Source organism: Tenrec ecaudatus, chromosome 7 (genome assembly GCF_050624435.1).
Source record: "Tenrec ecaudatus isolate mTenEca1 chromosome 7, mTenEca1.hap1, whole genome shotgun sequence".
Classification (NCBI taxonomy): Eukaryota; Metazoa; Chordata; class Mammalia; order Afrosoricida; family Tenrecidae; genus Tenrec; species Tenrec ecaudatus.
Window position 1 is genome coordinate 119,556,627 of NC_134536.1, and position 23,402 is coordinate 119,580,028.

At 42.6% G+C, this 23,402-nt stretch overlaps 1 protein-coding gene across 1 annotated transcript in view; it reads left to right on the forward strand.

The window, feature by feature from the left end:
- PKHD1 (PKHD1 ciliary IPT domain containing fibrocystin/polyductin) overlaps positions 1-23,402 on the forward strand; it is a 588,229-nt gene that overhangs the window by 315,832 nt on the left and 248,995 nt on the right. Inside the window, exons 50-52 of the mRNA XM_075554069.1 lie at positions 668-863; positions 17,182-17,247; positions 20,828-20,956. Of these exons, the coding sequence (XP_075410184.1) occupies positions 668-863; positions 17,182-17,247; positions 20,828-20,956 (391 nt within the window). The remainder of the gene's footprint in view (positions 1-667; positions 864-17,181; positions 17,248-20,827; positions 20,957-23,402) is intronic.

The following is a 23,402-nucleotide window of genomic DNA, read 5'->3' on the forward strand; positions in this document are numbered from 1 at the left end:
TTCTCTTGTAAGGATTTCCAGAGAGGCTGTGCTCTCCACTGGCCTTTTCTTGAGCTTCGGGGAGAGCAGTCTGGGGGATTAGTCTAGGGTGAAAGCAGAGGGGTGTTGACTGACATTGGAGCTTGCTTCCTGGCCCTCGCGACTCCAGCTTTGGGGCGCAGAGCAATTGACTGAGCCTCTGTGGGCCTCAGTCTCCTCTGTCAAATGGGACGATGCTGTGGCAGAGGGTCTTGGGAAGATTGAGCGACTCAAAGACGAGCATGTGCGGAACGCTTTCATGCTTAGCTCTAAGGGGGGTCGTATGGGTGATATGCCTGCCATCGTCTGCCGCCATAAGTTAGGGAGAAACAACAGGAAGCAATTCCAGGCTGGTTCTGTTTCCTCTAGCTTTGTGGCCCAGAACAAGTTCTTTCTAGGCCTTGGTTTTCTGAGATGCTAATTGAGGTTGTGATGACATCTTTGAGTCCTCCCATTGCTCTCTGAATTTATAACCTTAATAATGCAATGAATAATAATGATCAAGTAGATATTCCATTTCCCTTGCTAAGAAAGTTGTCTGATTTCTAAGCTACTCCATCTGCATCCTCTCTAGTCCCCTCCTCCCTTTTTGGGGGGGAGCGGTCATCCCTACTGAATGAGCACTATTGTTCTTTTCTTATTTTCAAAGTTCTACGCAACCTTTGACAACTTCGCTCCTGGGAATCACCTCCTGCTGGTGCACCCAGACCTCCCACCTTACCCTGACATCCTCCTAAGCTGCGGGAGTCAAGAGGGCCGATCGCTTTCTTCACTTCCTTCACCTGCTCATAACCACAGCTGTGATTGGTTCTTCAACAGGCAGTTGAGGCAGCTCACCTATCTGGGTAAGTATAATTGGGTGAGTGTCCTGAGGTTAGGTAGTCAGAAACCACTGTTCACTTTTAATTCTCAACTTTGGTGCTAGGAAGAGATGTGAATGGAAGGGGGCTGCTGGCAGTGTGCGTGGTAAGGGCCGATGATCAGTTTGATTTGCTTTAGGATGCTGTTGTGTTTGTGTCCTTACAGTGAAAGTACAGCTGCATGTGGGAAGAGAGGAGGGTTGGTTGTGGTCACAGATATAAGGGAAAGCAGACGTATCAAGGTGTCAAATACAGGGAAGGCTGGTCAGAAGGAAGATCTGGCCGCACATGTCTGTAGAATGACAATTGGTCTTTACCAGATCCCGGGCAGTTTCCGTGGACATCACTCACTCAGCCAGTCCCAGCCCTGCCACACCAGACGGGCCTATAAGGATTTAGAGGACTGGGAAATTGCCTTGATTCCCTTGTCCCTCTCAAGAGTGCCCTGCCATATGCTAATGTAATCTGATCTGTAGTTAGCCTTGGGACTATTAAATTTCAGTAGCATTATCGTGCTGAGCCTGGTGCTTCCCTGGTATTTTTTTAACAACCGGACAAATGAATTGCTATATATCATCGAGGTACTGAATATGAAGTACCATTTGTACTGTACTTTTGATTTGACCTACCCATAGCTGTAACCTAAAACTGTGAACCAGGGGGATGGATGGAGGTCACTGAGCCAACTGGTTTCCTACATCGACTTTAGCTTAGTGGTAAAGCTGTTCTCAGTCATCTGTTAGCATAGTTCTTTGGGCAGCTGCCCCCTCTGCAGAAAGAATAATACTCAACACCTCCTGGCAATTATAAACCTTTGTACTATAGCCCATAATCAAAATAATCAAAGATTAAGCACAGTTCATTGTTTGAGCAGCCCCTTTGGATCATTGTAGCACCCCTCTGGGGGAGAGATCGCCCACTCTAGGAAACGTCGGTATATGTTATGGAATAACAGTTTCCTTTCAAATGGTTTGTCTTCTCTACATCGCATGCTTCTGAAAAGCCTGGCGTGTCCCTTGGTCAGATTGTCTTCACTCGTTAATATGAATATTCAGATAAGCCAAGCAAGCCTGATGCAAGAAACTTTGTGACCGCAAAAGGGACACTTTCATGCATTTGATTCCTCATTATTAGCATGGAGCTGTTGCTGGGTGCCATCAAGTTGGTTCCACCCAGGGCGACCCTGGATACAGCATCACGAAATACCGCCCAGTCCTGTGCCGTCCTTGCAGCTGCTTCTTTCAGCCCAGTGTTGCAGCCACAGCACAGATCTAGGTCCTCAAGGCCCTCCATCATTTTTTTTTTGCTGCCCTCTACTTTTTTAGTATAGTTGATTGTAATATTGGACTGTGTATGCGCCTATCAAAGAAAATAAAACCCCATTGCTGCAAGGGCTCCAGCGCATATATTCGCAGGTTTATTCCAAATAAAAAGTATTTCAACATGCCTCTGTGACTGGTGGAGGTGGCAGACAAGCTCTTTTGGCAATACCCCTGTGTTAGTTTCATGAGCGTGCCTTCAAAGGGGGAACAATGGTTTAGTTGAAACAGGGCCTTCTGAGGGGATCGAAAGAGCCAGTTAAATTCAAGACAAAAAAAGCCCCAAAGGCCGATTTATGGCAACTTTAGTTTTGAAATTCCAAATGGATAATCTGAATAGATTTTTCTCTAAGGACCCAGGATGATCACAGGATTTATTATGAAGTTTTAGGAAAAGTGTGAATGCATTTGGTCAGAAAGAGGTCAAGAATGCTGTTCCGAGTTCTCCATCGACACACCTGCTCATACTTCTAGAGGTCTGAGTTCAGAGTGTGGCTGCAGCCAAGGCCCTTCTCCGCCTAATTCAGTTTCTAGGAAACGTCCATCCTGGGGCTTCCTGTGCTTGTTGGTTTATTTGCTGCCTCAGTCGTTCAATAGCCCTGTCTTCATCCTGTAGGCTCCAGCCTCTGTCTAATTTGCTCTCCCCCCCCGGCCCCCGAAATCATCCTGTTGGAGCTAATATAGATACCATATCATTCCATAGTTCAGTCACATCAAGCAATATTCTCCAATTGCTATCACAATTAATGAACTCCTTGACATCAGCTCCTCTTTACCACCCGGACCACCCCCAACTGTACCTGCCAGGACCCCTTATTCTACTTGGTGCCTTTAGAGAGTCATCAATCTGGATTTCATATACTGCAAATCAGAAAACAGGTAACAAGAATTCAAGAGGGTTACCTCCCAATGATAAAATACATCTGAGATTAACTCCAATATGAAACACTGTTTCTCTCTCTCTCTCTCTCTCTCTCTCTCTCTCTCTCTCTCTCTCTCTCTCTCTCTCTCTCTCTCTCTCTCTCTCTCTCTCTCTGCCTCATGTGCATCAGAGAGGGGATCAACCAACAAGGTTTGCACCATTCAATTCTGGTGATTTGCTCTTTGTACCATTCAGATGGGATTAGGTTTAACACACCTGATGTAATGAGTCCTATGGTCATGCACGTTGATCACTGAGCTGCAAACCAAGAGGCTGGTGGTTTAAAGGTAGAAAGAGGAGACTGTTCTTCCCAACGACTGACTGTCTTGGAAATCCTAAAGAACAGTTCGAGTTTGTCCTGCAGGGTGAGTGTGAGTCGGGATCATTTGATGGTTGTTTGTTCCCTTTATGAGACAACACAGAAAACACCGCTCTTGCACCTCGATTCCAACACTATACATGAGGGGTGTGTAGGCAGGCACTGGGGTAGGGGTGGAGACAGGAGACAGTATTGAATCCAGTATGTTTCCAGTGTAGACTTCGTGTTGTGTATAGTGCGCGTTTTATATTGGTTAGAAAGTTAGTTTCATGTAACTGCCTTTCCTAGCATGTGACTTCCAAGGTGTCCACCTGGGACCATTTCCATCAAGCACACTTCATCCAAGAAGAGGGCGTCAGTGAAGGCTTCCGTGTCTACGTGGGATGGTCCTGTGAAAACATGGGGAGAGGGGCGAGTCACGGGGCTGTGGTTTCTTTGGGGGAAAGTGCCAGGCCTCCTCCCGGGGCTCAGCCTTTCCCCTCTGCCTGGCAGAGTGTGGCTCCTTTTCCTGGCTGGCTTTCGGTTTCTGGAGCACTGCTTGACCGGCAATGGGCTCCACTTCCTTCCTGTGTTGACCACTTCTAAGCGGACCATCTTTTGTTTTGCTGTTTGTCTGCAACCTGACTGCATCCCCCCGGATAGGAGGCTGTAAAACATCCCAATTATCTTCATTTCCTCCATTTGGCTGCTTTGGTGAGATTTGAGATGCCTAGCCCTGGGAGAATGGGAGCAAGGGGGAGAAAGAACCCAGGCGTCCTAGCTCCTGCCTATGGGGCTCTCCACTAGGGTGTGCTACCCACTAAATAATCATTGGATCACTCACCAAGGGAGGGGGATAGAGCTCTTTCGGCCCCTGCATTTCTCTTCTCCACCACAGCGGGTTTTGTCTTTGTTTGGCAAATACTGTGATAGCATGCAGGTCCCTTGGGAACCTCTGAGGCAGAGTTTAGGTCATGCACAGGGTTTAAACCAGTCGCTGGCAATTTTACCTGGGCATGGCATAGTCATCACTCCGTGCCTCAATGACTTCATGTGCAGAATGAGACGAAGGATGTTTACTTGTCTCTTGAAATTATGGCCCCCCAAACCCTTAACCACCTCCAAGTGTAATTAGAATGCCATGCTACTTTACTAAAAGTTTCTTGTTGGACCGTGTATCTGGAAGTTGTCTTTTACCCAGAAGATCAGCAATGCTGTGTGACTAAAGTGTACATGCCTTCACCTTTCAGAAAGGGCCCTGCTCCACCTCCTTATGTTAGGCTTTATGGAATACCGAAGATCCTCCAAGACAGGGTGTATATGACAGATGGTTCCCATGAATGGAATCTCATACCATTTAAGCTGTTGTTATTCATGAACTATAATAGTATCATAGTTGATATTATATTTATATAATATAGTATATAATTATATGCAATATAATTGTGAGACTAATATAATTATAACTATGCCATATACAGTTATAGATAATGTTAATGCCACTAATTTCAACCTTTCTTACAAGGTGAACGGTTGAGGTTGTCTTTCTAAAATCATTGAGAACTCTGCCCAATGAGTGTACTCATAAATCACAGCACATATACATCATTCATCTGCTCTAATTTGTGTGTGAACCCAGGGTGCTCTGTACGGTGGCACTGTGGATTAAGTGTTGGGTTGTCAACCCCCAAATCATCAGTTCAAACCCACCGGCCAGCAGAAAGCTATGACTGTCTGCTCCCACAAAGCTTTATCGTCTCAGTAACTCTATGTAGGGTCACTATGAATTGGAATTGACTATATGGTAGGGGCTTAATTAGGTTACCTATGGACATCTCTTATAGAGTGAGTGCGAACTGGATGGGCTGAAACTCTGTCTTGGGTCACTATGAGTCAGAATCCATTGGATGGCAGTGCACATGGGGTTGGATTTCTGTCAATAGCTGAGGAGCTAGAGTCTTCTGAATGGCAGTTCTCAACTGCAGCCTCTCTGCCGTGCTTGGGAACGGGACGACTACCACACAGCCTTCTTCGGTACCTTCAGAGTCGAGCGCAAAACCAGAGGAGCCCACTTTCCCATTGACATGACTGGATTCGCCGGCAGCTCATGTCTCCCCAGCACCGTGCTGCTTCCCCACTGCCTCTTTTCCTGCTGTTTCTTTCCCAGGGAGGTTTCCGTTCATGGTGAACTATTTTTATTTTTTAGTTACATTAACGCTATGAAATAATTAGTCAGCTAATTAATCTGGTTTACAAGCTTTGTCGGATTCTTCAGCTGTCAGTCAGGCCCGGCCCGAGGCCTACATTTAGTTTCAGCTCTCTCGCCCATGTGATTCCTGTTGCCATGGCTACTGGCTACATCTGCTGACACCCCACTCCCTATTTATTGCTTAATTAAGAATTTCACGCTCAGCCCTTATCTGCCTCTAAGAACAAGCGCACACTGTTGAGAAATTCCAAATTTAGGACTAGGCACAAGGAAAGCCTTTCTTATGGGCCGGGCTGTACGGAGCCTCCCTAATGGTCCTCTCAGCATCCCAGCCGCCACCCTTCAATCAAAAATCATTAAATGGAGCAGAGATAATGAGCATGTAGCATATCAAAAGAAGGATGTTTTCTTGGTCCAAAGGGGGAAAAGCTGCTAGGCCCCACGCTCTGCTCCACTTCAAAGGGAGATGAGACCCCTCATCACTGGGCCCGATAAAGCCTCATTTGTTCTGGGCCTGACTTATGCAAAAGGTCTGGTATGTCACAGTCCCATCTCCCAGACGTGGGTCCCCCACCTCCTGCCTCCACCAGCCCCTGCCCTGGCCTTCCGCACACTCGTTTGTCAGCACTTAGGCAGCTGGGTCCCCCAAAGCATCAGGTGGAGCGTATAATCACTGACCCTCCTCTGACAATGGCCACTTGTCAGGGGGCGGCCGGGAGGAGGTCTTCATCACAATGGGAACACAATTATTGCAGCTGCTAGGGACGGCTATGCTTCTTCCTGTGGACATCGAACCGGACTTGCCCCAAACAGAGGAAGACAAGGGAGAGGCGGAGGGAGTGGAGAGGGGTGGAGAAAACAATTTTGAGTTGATTATTCATATTCGGCCTCAAGCCGTGGGGTTCCAGCAGCTGCTGGTACACAGCCCTCCTCTAGTAATTGTACATTCTGTCAGGGGTCAACTTACTTTTGACCCTGGCCTTTTGTATGGGTAAAGGACTCTTTAAGAGGAACGGTTGGGTTGTGGCAGGGTGCATTAAACACTCCCAGCCTCTTCCCCTGGCTTCTCCCCCACCCGTGGCCGGTGATAAATTCATATCAGATTCTCTGGGCCATTCACAGCCGCTCTCCCGAGTCCACTCAGTCCCCACTCACAGCGGAGGTGCAGCCAAGCTGGGGCATTGTGTGAGGCGGCAGCTGAGGAGGTCCACCTGGGAGGACTGCAGATCCCATTCAAAAAAAGACGCATCTAGCAAGCCTGGCCAATGCTTGCCTCTGAAAGTCCCATCGCAAAGATCAAGCAGGCCTTTTGGCAAGAAGCCGGAATTGTTACTAGGGCGAGGGGCTGTAGCTGGAAAGACAGATGGACTCTCTTTGTGCCCTGGTGTGTGTCACTGGCCAGGACTTCTCATGTTCCGTCGTGCAACGGGACCAAAAAAGGATGCGGTGAAGTTGGGACATCCTGCAAATGGGACGTCGTTCCCGGAGTTTGGCATTAGGAATTGATGACGACTACCTTAGGCTTCTCTATTCTCAAAGCTGGGAGAGGGGCTGGGATGGAGCGGACCGTCTAGAGACCCCTCTGTTCCAAAGCCGGGTTAGTGGATGCTGCATCAGTCCTTGAGTAGGTACTTTGGTGGTATCTGAGAAGGAACCGGGATTTAGCAGATTCCCAAAGCTCCTTGGGAGGATTCTGGAGGCAGAACAGAAGAACCTTAGGCCTTTAAAACTCTGCAGCCATCCCATGCTGAGACCCTCGCAGGCAATCTATAGTAATCTAGTTAATAAATTAATTTACATTCTTATAGAAAACTCATTCCCCAAAGATCCCTAAGGACTTTTTACCAGTAATACAGAAGCTTGACTCCAGGGAAATGCCCTAACCTTTACAACAAAAATACAGATAATGGAGCAGAGCCGGGGATGTGAAAGGGGAGACTGTCTTTCAGTCCGAAGCAACTTCTTCAATATCAACATGAAAGAACAAAGGAATGAAGGGGAGGGAGTGTAAACAGTTCATAGTCACCCTGGGTGACTGAGCAGAGCGGCTCATAGGATTTTCGTGTGATGTTTATGGAAGTGGTTGTCCAAGCATATTCTCCCAGAGTGTCTGGTGGATTTGAAGCACTGACCTTCCGGTTAATGGTCAAGCTCTTTATCCCTCCGCTTCCAGAGCTCATGAAAGACAGCCTGGAAGTCAGAAAACTTTTTCTGGGAATCATCCAGTGTGAGCAGATTAGTCTTAGTGGGAAGGTGGGAAGCAGCACAATGGTTCAAACCCAGCCTTTCCGACTCCAAAGTCCATGCTCACGCCAGGCCCGTCTTTGTTATTCACTCTAGAACGCACGCTTATGAGCCAATTTCTCTTCTATTTTTTAGGAAAAACTTGTACTTAATTAGCACCGAGCTTCCTAAACTATAGGTATCTGAGTATTGTCTTTGCAATCATATTATATCTTTATGCCTCCACAGTATTACATACTTGATTTTTTCTTAAATCAACCCCTACACATTGCATTTTTAAAATGTAACCACATTTGACTCAAATATAAACAATCATGGACTTGATGAGTTAATCAGATTTTTTCTCAACATAGATCAAAGTCCAGAATGATAAAAATAAAAAAATTTTTTTTGTAAAACACATAAGAAAATCACCACTCAATTAATGTTTTAGGGGTATCCTGTGGTCTTATATGTTTGATATATTTGATGAGAAGTAAGAAGTACAAGTACAAGGTATCTTTTTCATCCAGGTCCCTTAGTCTTCACTTACTCAAAATACCTGCTATAGAGGAAAAAGAAAAATTATGATATAGTATGAGAGATGGTGCATAAATCCTTATTTTTTTAAATCATTTTATTGGGGCTCATATAACTCTTATCACAATCCATTCATCCATTCATGTGTCAAGCACATTTGTTGCTATCATCATTTTAAAAATATTTTCTTTCTACTTGAACCCTTGGTATCAGCTCCTCATTTTTTCCTGCCCACTCCACCCTACCTTCCTCATGAATGCTTGATAATTTATAAATTATTATTTTTTCATGTCTTACACTGGCGGATGTTTCTCTTCACCCACTTTTCTGTTGTCCACCCCCCTGGGAGGAGGTTATAGGTAAATCATTGTGATTGGTTCCCCCTACCTCCCGCATCCTTCCCCTTACCCTCCTGGTATGGCTACTGTCAATATTGGTCCTGAGGAGTTTATGTGTCCTGGATTCCCTGTGTTTCCAGCTCTTATCTTTACCCATGTACATACTCTGGTCTAGCCAGATTTTAAAGGTAGAATTGGTATCATGAAAGTGGGGTGGAGGAAACATTAAAGAACTAGAGGAAACTTGTATGTTTCATCAGTGTTATACTGCACCCTGACTGTCTCATCTCCTCCTTGAGTCCCTTCTGTAAGGTGATGTCCAGTTGCCTGCAGATGGGCTTTGGGTTTCTACTCCATTCTCCCCCCTCATTCACAATATATTATTTTTCATTTTGGGTGTTAGATGCCTAATACCTGATCCCTTCATAACCTCATGATCACAAAGACTGGTGCGCTTCTTCCATGAGGGCTTTGTTGCTTTTCAGTTAGATGGGTGCTTGCTTATCTTCAAACCTTTAAGACCCAAGATTCTATATCTTTTGATAGCTGGGCACCATCAGCTTTCTTCACCACAATTGCTTATGCACTCATTTGTCTTCAGTGATCATGTCGGAAGGTGTGCATCATGGAATGCCAGGTTAATAGAACAAAGTGTTCTTGCATTCAGGGGGTACTTGATTAGAGGCCCAATATCCATCTGCTACCTTAATCCTAAACATATAAACATATGTACATAGATCTATTTCCCCATTCTCATGTAAATATAAGTTACATATGTACCTGCCTGTATTTAGAACTCTATAAATGCCCTTTGCCTCCTAGTTCTTTCCTTTATTTCCTTTTACTTTCCTCTTGTCCCACTATATTGTTCAGCTTTCATTAATTCCTCTTGGTTACATTGCCCTTGATCAAGCCCTACCAAGCCTCCTATACCCTCCTTGCCATCGATTTTATATCACTTGTTGTTCCCTTGTCCCTGGGTTTGTTAACACCCACTTCCTGCCACCCCCTACCCCCCCTACCACCTGCTCTCCCATGTATTCCCAGAACCATTGTTTTCTCCTCCAGATGGTTTATCACACCTATCTTATCTGGATAGACATGCAGAGATAATAATATGCACAAAAATAAAACAGAACAAAATAAAGCAACAAAAGAAAGCAAAACAACAACACAAAAACCCAAAGAAAAGCCTATAAATAGTTCAAGGTCTGTTCCTTTAGGAGTGTTTTGCAGTCGAGTCTGATGGAGTGTCATGCCATGGCCCCAAAGTCTGTTTTTGGTACTCCCTCGGGGACTTCCTTACACTGCTTCCCTTGCTGTTCTGTTGCATGCCCTTAGTGTTTCGCCTCAGTGTGGTGGGGTCAGATCTGGCATGATTCCTGTACTATGGTCTCCAGTGTTGTCCCTCATAGCTCTATGGGTCAGTGAGGGACATTGTGTCTCATAGTGGGGCCAATATAAATCCTTAAATCAGGGTTTTGTAAACTGGGTTCATTGGAAAACAGTAGGAAGACTTGCTTCCAAGTCCTTTCCTAGAGATCTAACAGGTCTGGGATTCCATTAAATCCAATTACTGTCATGTGATCCTGACTCATAGCAACCCTATAGAACAGAGTAGAATTGACTCATAGGATTTCTAGGGCTACAATCTTTATAGAAGCAGACACATTTTTTCTTATAGAGTCAGTTGATGGGTTTGAACCTCTGAGCTTTCAGTTAACAGGCAAGCACTTAAAAAATATCGTTTTACTGGGGGCTCATACAACTCTTATCACAATCTATCCATCCATACATTGTGCCAAGCACATGGTGTCTTTGGGTTTATTTTAGGTCAGGGGCAAATATGGAGCCTGATATAATTTTCAAAGGCTTTCATCTTTCTGAAAGCCAACTGCTGCTTCTTTTTCCCATGGAGTGCCTTGTGGGTTTGAGTCTCTGGACATTCTGTTAGCTATCGAGCATTTAACTACTGTGCCAACAGGGTTCCCTACGCGGGAGATAAAGTTCAGAAAAGCATAAATGTCTCACATACATGTGGCACATTTTGCTCTGGGCCAGAATAACAGTAATCATTGTTGCCTGAGTTAATGAAGAAGGCTTAATTGTGCTAACTCTCAGGTCTGGTTCATGCAGATGTTGGTATCTTATACTTCTCTTTTTCCTTTGATATTTAAACCATTTCACACATTGGTGAATGAATTCTCCTGGGAATAGTAGAAACTCAAAGGTGACCTCTGGGTTTGAAACAATAGTTCTGGAAGATCTCTTGAAAACCATGTCCTAAGAGGACCAAGTCCCTGCCTGATGCCCACATCTGTGAGGCTGAAATCAGGAAGGCACGTGGAATCAAGCCCTACCTTCCTGGGCACGAGTTCGTCAGAACACCTTCTCTGTGGCTAAAAGAGGCCACGTTGTGGGAGCAAAGTCAAGTTCAAGTTTACTGAACAGATAAGGAAATGCAGAGCAGAAGTATGCAAAGATGCCAAGTAGATTGGGGAGATGAAGTAGAGATTGAGGATAGGACAAGCTAAATTGAAAATACAGAGAGAGGGGGTTAAGTCCAACTGCTAGCTTAGGGATCATTCAGAGTCTGGGTCCCTGACAGGCAGAAACAGAAAAGGAGAAGCCAACATCAGGGTGACACTGGACAGAATCTACAGAGAAAGCTGGGAAAAACTATTTCAGCTCCTTTCCAAGTGTGGTTGGTTCATACTAATCACAGGCTGACCAGGATATCCTGACCTATAACACCAAACTCACTGCCATTAAATTGATTCCAAATCATGGTCATCCTGTATGGCCAGTAGAACTGAGTCATAGTTTTTAAGAGAGTAATCCTTATGGATGCAAACTATCAAAACTCTCACGGAGCAAGAGAAATTGGGTATGGAGTTTATAGTCTGCAAAGATGCCACATTTTTTGGTTTGTTTGTTTTTTTTAAATGTTGTTATTAGCAGCCAAGTCCATTCCTAAATCATGGTGACTTCTTGCACAGTGGGACAACATTGTCTAATCCGATGAACATTTGTGGGACCAGAGCTTAAGATCTGTATTGTTCATTGGCCATTCTCCTTCCATAGTATGAAGAGAGAATGGGGCCTGCAGGCATTTGCATGATGTCTAACTAAGTAATTTAATCCTTTTTCTTACCAGGAGCCATTTTCTCAGCACATCTCTCTCTTCCTCTTCGATGTCTGTGTTTATAGCAAGTTTAGATCATAGCGCTCTTCAAAACAATTTGACAATCATTGACCCAAAGACCAGCTCTTCCTTTGGAGGAACAGATTTCTTACAATCTGGGAAAGCTCAACTACAAAGGGTTTCATTTATAAGCAAGGTAGATTAACCGTCCTCATATTACAAATACAAAAGCAGAAATCATAAGCACTGAGAAAACACATGTGCTCTATCACAGCTTGTGTAAGGCTTTTAGACTCCTCCCAAGTCAACACCTTTATTCTGAAATGATTTTCATTCCTCTTTGTATTTATCCAAATTGGAAATGACACTTAACATTACACTCTCTTTTATGGCGTCAAAGCATGTAGCAGACTTTGGCGGATTGGATTAATTTGCTTACAAACCTGGCATCCTATGGGTTCTCATGATTGGCTGCAGCTGTCAGAAGAGTAAAAGCATATTCCCTGAGTCTTGTTGACGGTCAGAGTAATGGACAAGCCACAGTAACAATACTAATAGTGTTGCTATTGGTGCTAGCGGCCGCTGAGTTGGCCTCCAGCCCGTGGAAACCTTTGTACCATGGAATAAAACCTTGGCCAGTCTTATACCACCCCCATCACTGTTTATAGATAGATGGCCTATCATGCTGCTAATACCTACGGTATATATTGTTTGTTCTGTGCTAAGCACCGTATTAAGCATTCTGCATGGATTATCACAATTTTCCATCCCAATAACTCTTTGAAGTAGATATTACAGTTTTATTCTCATTTTCAGATTAAATGGTGAATATCTTGTCATGTGATCCAGAGTTAGGAACTAGAAGAGATGGGAATTCAAATCCAACCTAGTGGACTCATTCTTACCCATTTCTCTCTACTGCCTCACATGGCCAGGCAATGGCATTTCAGAAGAACTAGCACATTGGACCCAAGTTCATGTGTTTAGAACCGCCCTCCAGAATGACATACTTAAGTGATGGTGTAGGAAACATTCTTCTAGTTCTTCATACTTTTGGTAATTCCCCCATGTCTCCTGATGTTAATGTTAATAAAGTGAATGGCAGCTTTTCAATGACTTTTTTAGTTTTCCAGTGTTCAGAGGGGTTCTCTGGGAGATGAAGAATATTTGACCATCTAGTCCAGAAGCCACGGGTACAATGAAGTATAGAAGCCTACAGACAAGATAGAACATTGGCCCAGGAAGCCTTGGCTTATTGAGAGCAGGATGTGTAGTGTCTCGCACCTCTTCCAGCCTGAGTGAATGATTGAGTGACTGAAAGAGCCAGTGAAATGGCAAAGGATTTAATTTTGCTTGGATCCACACTAATGGGAGTAGCCATCAAGAATTCAAATGATGCAATGTTTAGGCAAATCTGCTGCACAAGATCTCTTTAAAGTGTTGAAGAGCTGAGATGTCTCCTTGAAGTCTAACGTTCTCCTGGCACAAGCTATGGTATTTTCAAGTACCTCATCTGCATGGGAAATTCAGATAATTGATGAGGAAGACTGGAGGAGAATCAATGGGTTTGAATTACTGTGTTGGTAAAGAATATTGAAAATACAGTGTATTATAGAAAATCAAGCAAATATGTCTTGGAAGAAGTACAATCAGAATGTTCCTTAGAAGTGAGGAGGGTGAGAATTCATCTCACATACCTTGGACATGTTATCAGAAGATGGCTCTGCAAAAATAACATCATGCTTAGTGAAGTGGATGGCAGGGCAGTGAAAAAGAAGTCTGTCAAGGAGATCGATAGACACAGTGGCTGCAACAGCCAGCTTAAAGATAACGATGGTTGTGAGGATGGCGGAGGACTGCAGATCTTGTGTTCGGTTGTATGTAAAGTCACATGAGTTAGAGCTGACTTGAGGTCATCTAACAACAACAAACAACAAGGATATACTTTGAGGCTTCAGTCTAAGTTCATCATCTCAGTGATAGATACTAGGCCTGAATGCTTGAGATATGTATTTTATCCCAAGACATTTTGGATATGTTTATTGTTGTTGCTGGTTTTACCCTGTAGTGGAGAAAAATATATTCTGTCTTTTCTCCCCAACTACTCTTCTTATAAGTATAATTCATTATTATTTGGGGTTGGACCATAAAACGACCAGACTAGGGTTGAAAAAGATAAAAAGAACATTTTTGGATATTATTATTGTTATTTTCACTTCCTTGGCTCTTAGGAAAGAGGGCACAAATGTACTGAAATCCCCACTGAACATCGTGGTAGCGATGGACGGCATAACACTTTCAGATGTACAGACGCTCTTTTCCAAATCTTTTCTGAATTATTTTCTAGTTTCCCTTCTTAAAAAGTGATTCTATTGGGGACAGCACCGGAGACACAGTGTGGGAATTGCACCTGACCTGATCCCACCACACCGAGGCAAAGCACTGGGGGAGTGCAGCGGAACAGCAAGGGAATGGAGTGGCAAGGTCCCCAGGGAATGCTGAGAGTGGACTTTGGGGCCAGGGTGTGGTGCCCCAACAGATTGGACTGGAAAACGCTCCTAAGGGCCAGGAAACAATCCTTGAACTAACTACAAGCTTTTCTTTTGTGAAGTGTTTTGTTCTTTGTCAGTGGTTTGTCAGTTTTTGTGGTTTTGTTGTCTGGTTGTATACTGTTGCTTTGTTTTAAAAAATGTGATCCTATTATAATATTCAGTTTCTTTCTTGTGTAAATGGGAATTCTATTGCTTTAGCATTTTGCATATTTTTTACATGTTATCGTGACTCTTTCACCCCCATCCCTTTTTTGCTGATGAACCCTTTTTCCTATGTTGCATGTGATGCCTCAAAGTGTGTTGCTCCTTGCCTCTAAGAGAGTGGGCAGAATAGGTTTGAATTGTCAGGTGTGGAGTAAGTGCCTAGAGCAGAGCAATGCCAACTAGGGTTTCTGAACCGATTCATGAAAATTAAGTATCTATGTGTCCAGTGATATTTTGTTTCAGAAGGTATATGAGAAAAACACAACTCAAAACTCTGCCCTGGAAGATTTTGGAACAAAGCTAACTATGATGCAATTTAACTTCAAAGGTGATGCCAATACATTTTTTTACATTGAGAACTAGTTTGGGATAATTATCACTGTATGGACTTAGAAATCCTTTTCTACTTTAGTGATACAGAAATTAGTGTGAGCATAGTGAATGAGTCAAACCTTATAGAGATGTCTGACTAGTGATTATTTATACCTATACATATATTTAACTTGGAAAAGCAAGTGAGATATCTAATAAGGTAAGTGAACATCCTAAGAAAATTTTGGAACTAGGGATAAAAGAACAGGTAGCCCCCGAATTATGATGTATCCAAGTTACCAAAAGTCACACTGTCATCATCTGTGTGTTTTGATCTCTACTCCTATTGCTCAGAATATGCGTGAAGTATGATGTAGCTTCCTGTAATTGACTGGTGACATTATATCTGCAAGTTTATACATAATATTTACAACTCCAAAGACAAAGATTGGATTGATAAAGATGCTGACGATAACAGGCAACTACATGAAAACTAAAACCAACCAAACAAACAAAAAACTAGGTTTCAACATCAGACAGAAATGATTTAAAAGAGTCTTCTGATTAGACCCCAGTGGTAAGATGGGACTGCCTGTGGAACACATAAAGAACATATTGGCCAGGGTACCTGGTCTTAAGATGGGCGTGCTATAAAGAGCAAACCACAGACGTCTGCTTTTTGTAATGTAGATATTTAAAATGAGACTGTCGTGGTAGCGGGCTGCAGTGGATGGCCTGCACAATGGAATAGCGGGTTGACTGGAGTAAGTTGCACATCGGATCATTGTATTCCATAGGTCTTTCATTGGCTTGGTTTTTGGAAATAGCTCACCAGGCCTTTCTTCTTGGATGCTCTGCTGCAACTTGTAAAGCATAATAGCCACACTCAAGACTGATGGGTGATGATTGATGGTACTTGAGGTGCATTGGCAAGGAATCAAACCTGGGTGCCCTGCATGGAAGTCCACTGAACCAATATCGCCCAATCCCACCCCTCAAACTGAGAACCATCTAAATAAAATTTGAGGAATTGGGGAGGTCTTTGGGATGGAGAGCCGAAGAAGCCTAAGCAATGATCACTTTAGACATTTTCTCTATCATGTTCTGAAGCTTATTCTTTGATTAGGTGCTCTAGTCTGTGATGTAGGCATGGACTCGGTCTTCCAGGGAAAGGCACATGATCACAGAAGATGAGGTTGGCCAAGGCCCTCAATCTACACACTGCAACAACAGTGGGCCCTCCAGTGGTGGGTGGGAGGTGCCAGCTCATGTGGCTTTTGATAAGGCAGAAAGGTAATTAACCAATAAGAGACAAGGTGTTACTGAAAAGTGGAGTTCACGCACCTGATTACTAATTAATCAGGCGTGAGAGCACCTTGTAGATGCATTCACTATTTAATTATAGCAGCCTCTCTTGTCAAAAGAGCATATGTTCCCAGCTTAATCTACTGGTTTATACTGACATCAAATTGTCATTATCAGAAAGAATCAGGCCTTTTGATTATTTCAACTAATTTATTGAACACTTAAAATTAATGAACCCCAGGCCTTTTAAATGTGCTCAGTTGGTTTGGAAGATGGGAGGGGGAAGGGTGGTGGTGAAAAGACTTCATTAAAAGGACAATTTGTTTGGATAAAGGTAAAGCAAATACATTTCATGGGTGATCTGAACTCCATTGGTGAAAAACACATGAATCCCCAAAGCTGGTTTTTTTTTTTTTTTTTTAAATGATGGAGAGGAAATAGGATACCCGAAGTGCCTTGCTGGCCATGCTTGTCCTCCCAAGAACATCTGGCTAATGGTTTTACTTTATTTTTCCTCATTATTTATATGCTGATTCTACAGGAGACCCACACCTCCATTAGATTTAATCAAATAAAAGCAACGGACATAAAAAGTTAAGGTATCGATGAACTGGGACTTCAGTTCATTTTAAAATACATTTAGTTTCTTGGCTGAAAATATGCACAACAGAATATGTCAATTTAACAATGTCTGCATGTGCAATGCAGCGACATTCATTATATTGTTTAAGTAATACCACCCACTCCCCATCCTGTTCCCAGTTGTGAGGAATTCAGGGTATTCATATGTGTGTGTGTGTGTGTGTGTGTGTGTGTGACAGTTTTGTTTGGAAGGTGAGCATTGACCATAAAGCTACCCTCTCAAGTGAATATCTTTCATCTTCAGACTATATTTGCCCTGTGTCTGATTTGCAGCTGTAACTTGTATATGTTCAGTTTCAGGTAGAGGCCAAGTACAAGTGACCCTGCAGGTGAAGGAAGGTGTTCCCCCAACTCTTTCAGGTGAGTGTTTATCTATCAAATAGAGGGGCCAATATAGCAGTCTATTCTTCAGCCATTCTTCAGATTTTCACTGTCTATTGTTGATAGATGGACAGGTGTCAGTCCTCAAGTTTCATGCCTGATAGCACTCTCTTTGTGTCACCCCTCTGATCGAGTATATGTGTCTGCATGTCCCAGAGAGACATAGGGGCACATTTATTTGTTTAAAACAATGGAAAGTGAGAAGTGAAACCTGCAAATAACGACACTTTATAAATGATAGGCCACATGTGCACATCGGAGCACAGACCTGCAGGCGGGCCATTAGCCCTCCCACCCCCACCCCCAAAGGGAAAGGAAAACTGGACACATCTCCGTCCTTTCATTGTTTCTGGTAATTTCAGAAAATCAAGGTGAACAAATGTCCCCCAAAAGTCAGATAGTTCTGTAAAGTCTTTCTAAATTCATCAAAGTCAAAATTCTCAAAGGCCCAAAGTCTCATGAGCTCTTTCCAGTGTGATGCATAGTTTGGTTTGGGTTTATCCTAAGTCCATTAAAAAAGACATTTGTAACAGGGATGAATCTTTTCAAAGCCCGAGTTTTCCTTTGATTTCAGGGTACCTTTACGTCAAAGCATAGTCCATACCAAACAGAAAATAATCGAATTTCTCTAATTAATAAATACATGAGGTAAAGTTCCTTGGACTAAAATTGGAAATGGGAAGCCCTCGTGGTTACTACTCTGTGCTTATGAATAATGGGATTCTAAAGCTGGTTTCTTAACTATTTCTGAATTGTCATGGTACTTGGTCTTTATACCCCCAACTTGTTATTATACATTTCCTTTGCAGTGGCTCAACTTACAATATTTATTGAGTGAGGTTGGATGTTGTAATGGTGACCAAGAGGGGATAGTCTTTGATTTCAGGAAGACTTACAGTCCCCTAGGGATATCAATCAAATAATAATCAATGAGCAAATTTCCTTTAGTATACTCTCTTATAAAAAAAAAAACACTGACTGCCATTGGGTCAGTTCTGACTCAAAGCCATTTTATGAGTGAGATTAGAATTGCTCCTTTGAGTTTCTGAGGATGCAAATCTTCATGGGAGCAGCTGGGGATTTCAAACTGGTGACCTTGCGGTTAGCAGCGCAGCATGCAACCCACTATGCCACAAGGGCGCCTTTACCATGACAGCATACCCTCTTCTCCTCTCTTTTCTGAAATTGTTGGGTTCAAATTCCATAAGAGAACAAAATGACTCTCCATCTTGTAGAGGCAAAAACATTCATGAGGCTCCCCTGTCAGGGTCCCCTAGAGGACACTGGAGCATCCACAGTGACCATTCCTGCTGCAGCCAGCTGCGCTCAGTGTTGCACCTTGCTCAGCACTTAGTTTAGAGATGTCTGGGTACAAATCTTCTAGGAAGGGCACTGTGGGTGGCCAGTGCCAGTGGCTTTCAAAAAGAGAACAGGTTAATTGGGGGATGCTTCCCTTGACCTGATAATTACAATATGCGGAATAAATAGAAAGCTGATGCTTCATAGCTGTACAGCATGTTAATAAAGAAGGACTCTAACTTCTATCTTAGCCAGTTCACTAATGTTGCAAATGCATACATGGAAGCCTAGGGATTAACTAGTTCACTTAGTCATACCAGTAGTCAGCATGCTTCACCACATTTGCTTATGCACCTATTTGTCTTCAGCAATTGTATCATGGAGGTGAGCACACAAGGTGGTGATGTTAACAAACCCAGGGACGAGGGAGCAACAAGTGATCCAAATTGGTGGTGAGGAGGGTGGTAGGGCATGATCAAGGATAATGTAACCAAGAGGAATTACTGAAACCCTGGTGGGGACTAAGCATGATAGTGGTACAGGAGGAAAGTCAAAGGAAATAGAGGAAAGAGCTGGGAAGCAGTGGGCATTTATAGAGGTCTAACTAAAGACATGTACATAAGCAAATATATTTATATATGAGGATGGGGAAATAGATCTATGTTCATATATTTATAGGTTTAGTATTAAGGTAGCAGAAGGAAATTGGGCCTCCACTCAAGTACTCCCTCCATGCAAGAATACTTTCTTCTATTAAATTGGCATTCTAAGAGGCTCACCTTCCTGACACAACTAATGAAGACAAAGTGGGTGCATAAGTAAATGTGGTGAAGAAAGCTGATGGTGCCCAGCTATCAAAGATATAGCATCTGGGGTCTTAAAGGCTTGAAGGTAAACAAGTGGCCATCTAGCTCAGAAGCAACAAAGCCCACATGGAAGAAGCACACCAGCCTGTGTGATCACGAGGTGAGAAAGAGATCAGTTATCAGGCATCAAAGAACAAAAAATAATATCATCATGAATTATCTAGGTTGCCTTTCTCTCTTTAGGGTGGGGGCCAGTGGGAGAAGGAAATATATTAATTAAAAATAATTATATCTATCGCTAGTCTTCTTATACTAATATAGGAAATGATTTCAAAACACAGGAGTGAACAAAATTAATATATTAGCATCCATCAAGCTTTGCTTTGTTCTTGTGGTATGAGGCCTATTTTGTGCTAATGTCAAAATTTGAATATGTGTGTTTTGTTCCATGAAGATCTGTATGGAAAACAGCAAAGTCATAATGTCAAAAGTTCTGGGTAGCACAAAAACAGAATGATTAACAGAGCTCCATTCATATGTGATGCTGGGCAGTTGTCACTGGAAATTATTCGATTTAGGTTTCATTCTGTGATAGAAATATTAGTAGAATCGTCAAAAGAAAATGCTATTCAATGTTCAAAGGTAGAATCAATGAAAAACAAGTTGGAACATAAATATATGTAATTTACTGCAATGAGAGAGGTGGAGAATATGGCTCAGTCTTTAATATATGACAGGATCATACCCCTTTGATTCAGTAATTCCCTGGTTAAGACTCTATTTGAATAAAATGACCAGAATTATGTGGTGATTTGTGTAAAGATATTTAATGCCACACTATCTATGATTTTAAAGGATGTGACAAGAACCCAAGTGCCAAATGTTAGGGATTGAATAGATGATGGACTTCTGGAAAAGAAAATATTAGACAGTCAATAAAAGTAAGCATATATGAACCTTTTAATGGTGGTAGAAAATTCAGGTGAAAAACTGTTAGGCAAATGAAGAAACAACTGGATGTAAAGGTACAGATAGGATGTCGTCTCAATTACACAAAGAATGCTGTCAAATTTTGAAAAGGAGCATTATAAAAGGTTAATAGGAGTTATCTCCAGATGATGAGATTTTTGGAAATTATTCCTTTTCCTTATTTCCATGTTCAAAGTCTTCCATGGTAAGTATATGTGGATGGTTACAATAGAATAAAACTGAAATGCTTAATAACTAAAGTAGAACACATTTTTCTGTTAGTGGTGGTCACTTATGCATGGAGCAATTCCTTTTTTTCCGGCTAGACAATTGCTTTTATAGAGAGGCTCACAAGATTTCAAAAGACAACTACTTTGGTAGGTGATGTTAAAATCAGCATCTTCAAATAAGAGGGGGAAATGGAACTTACCACAGCAAATCAGATTTCCATATTTGTACTTTCTATATCTCCTTTTCTTTTCTAGCTTCTACCTCTGCACCAGAACCTGCTTTAAAATGGTCCCACCTTGACACCTGGCAAGGTGTCCCAGACGGTTGGGGAGGACATAATCACACCCTTCCAGGCCCAGGAGATGATGTCTTGATTTTACCCAGTGAGTAAAACAACTTTAAGGACAAATAATCAAAGACAGACTAAACAAGAACCAATCTGACTGGAGGTGATCTTTCTTTTAAATGTATTGTAAAACATAGTAATGGGTAAGGAAAAATATACACACTGAGGTCAACAAATGTCTTTTACTGGGTTGATGCTTGAGACACATTTTATAGATGAGTGAAATAATAAAAAAGAGCCCAACCTTCCTTCAAGAAAGATAGAATGGATATTCACCTTGCTGAAATGAATTAGAATACCCCGTTAGCTGGATAATTTTTCGTCATATGTTAGACCACAGGTTATAGCAACTTCTAGAATCCTGATGGGTATAAGGACAGAAGAGGTGAAGGAAGGAATTTGCAAATGGCCTCATATATTTTGCACTTACATGTAGGTCTGAAGAAAAATAATAAATACAGTCTTCTATTGCCTTAACAAGGAGTCCTGGTAATGTTGTGGGTTAGGCATTGGGTTGCTCACCATGAGGTTGGTGGTTCAAACCCACCAGCAAATCTGTGAGAGAGGCTATCTGCTACTGTAAAGATTGACAGTCTCAATAACCCTATGCAGGATTACTACACATCAGAATTGACTCAATGGCAGTGGGTTTGGGTATATTTATTACCATCATAAGGAGCCTGGAGGTTCTGTGGATTAGGCATTGGTCAGGTAATCACAAGGTTGGCAGTTCAAACTCATAATGAATTACAGCCATGGGAGCTCTATATAAGGTGACTAGGTTTAGGAACCCACTTGATGGCAGTGAGTTTGGGAATCTATCTTTACGAGGACATCGTGCTGAGTCAAGTAGAAGGGCAAGGAAAATGGAAGAGGACCAAAGAGACAGATTGATTCAGGGGCTGCAACAAGGGGCTCAGACATAGCAACAATTGTGAGGATGCCCCAGGTCTCAGCAGTGCTCCTTTCTGTGGGACACAGGGTCGCTATGCGTTGGCACTGACTCAAGGGCACCTGACCAATTGTCATCTCTCTATTTCAGTTTCTTTCTTTCCATCCATCCCTTCACTCCTCCCTCCATCCATAACTCTGGTCATGTATAAATGCATAATGCAAAATGATTATTTCTCAAACATATAAAAACACTTAATTTATTTGTAAGGTTCTTTTCCTTTGAGAGTTTTTGAGCCTCTCATAAAACCTCCATAATACGGGATGAAATGTTGTCTATAGGACACATAGATTTATCCCCAAATATTTATTTTCATTTATGACTTACTTTGAACCTTCTAAGGTAATGCAGAATAAAGGAAGGCATGTAACAGAAGACCACGTGGGCATCTGTGAAGTGACAAAGATTGAGAAGTTGACAACGTGCTGTGGACTGTTCTCCATGTATTATTTAATTTAACACTCAAAATAACTTTATACTGTAAATAACATTGACTCCACGTCTATAGACAGTAAAACCTAAGTAGTTTGCTTTAGGGGTCACACAGCTTGCAATTTGGTAGCCAGGATTTAGCCCAGGCAATTCGATATAGTGGTTAAACATTGGGCTGCCATCTGAATGGTCATCAGTTCAAAACCACCAGCATCTCTATAGGGGAAAAAAACAAGCAAACTGAGCTTTCTACTCTCTTAAACTGTTACAGTCCCAGAAACCAACTAGGAAGGGTCCCTGTGAGTCAGCATTGACTCGATGGCAGCGAGTTTGTTTTATTGGAAACAAAAAAACGTGTTCCCATTCTAAGGACTAGAAGATTAACAAGGGGAAAGTGATGGTTCTGTTTGCTTTATTTGAAATGAAAAGAATAAAGGCCGAATGAACAAAACATACTAACCACCTTCTGGAAATTAGTACTGTCTCCTTATAACTCTGTGAGCAGACAGGAGGGACAATTAGCTGCAGTGCCAAGTGAGATAGCTAAGACGGCTCCTCTCTCTCTGGTAGCTTGACCAATCTGAATTTTAACTATTATGATCTAGTTCCCCCATGAACCACCTCTCCCAATGCGGAGGATATAACTTTCTTTTTTCTCTTTTTAAAAAATAAACAAGTTCATGAGTCATTCCCATGCGGAAAGGAAAAATCTGTTCTGCCTCAGTCATCTCTTTGATGAATCTTGCCAGGGGAATGGCCCTGGGCTATGGTTTTCCCACTGAGCAGGCCTTTCCACCACCCCATGCAGGAAGCTAGAGAAGCTTTTGAAGCTTGCCAAGCTTTGGGGATCCTTTGGGGCTTTTATGCCCAGATAGAGAGGAGCCGTCTTAGCTATCTCACTTGGCACTGCAGCTAATTGTGTTTACTGTGCATCCTGGCTTCCGGGAGCCCCTGGAGCCCCCATCACCCTTTGTTCCCTTGTTCCTGGTCTGTTCAGCAGGTGGGTATCAATTCTCCAAGAGGCTTCTCTCTTAAAGTTCAAGTCACTGCACTGTTGGGGCACGGCAACTGCCGTCGGGTTGAAGCCAGCTGACAGTGA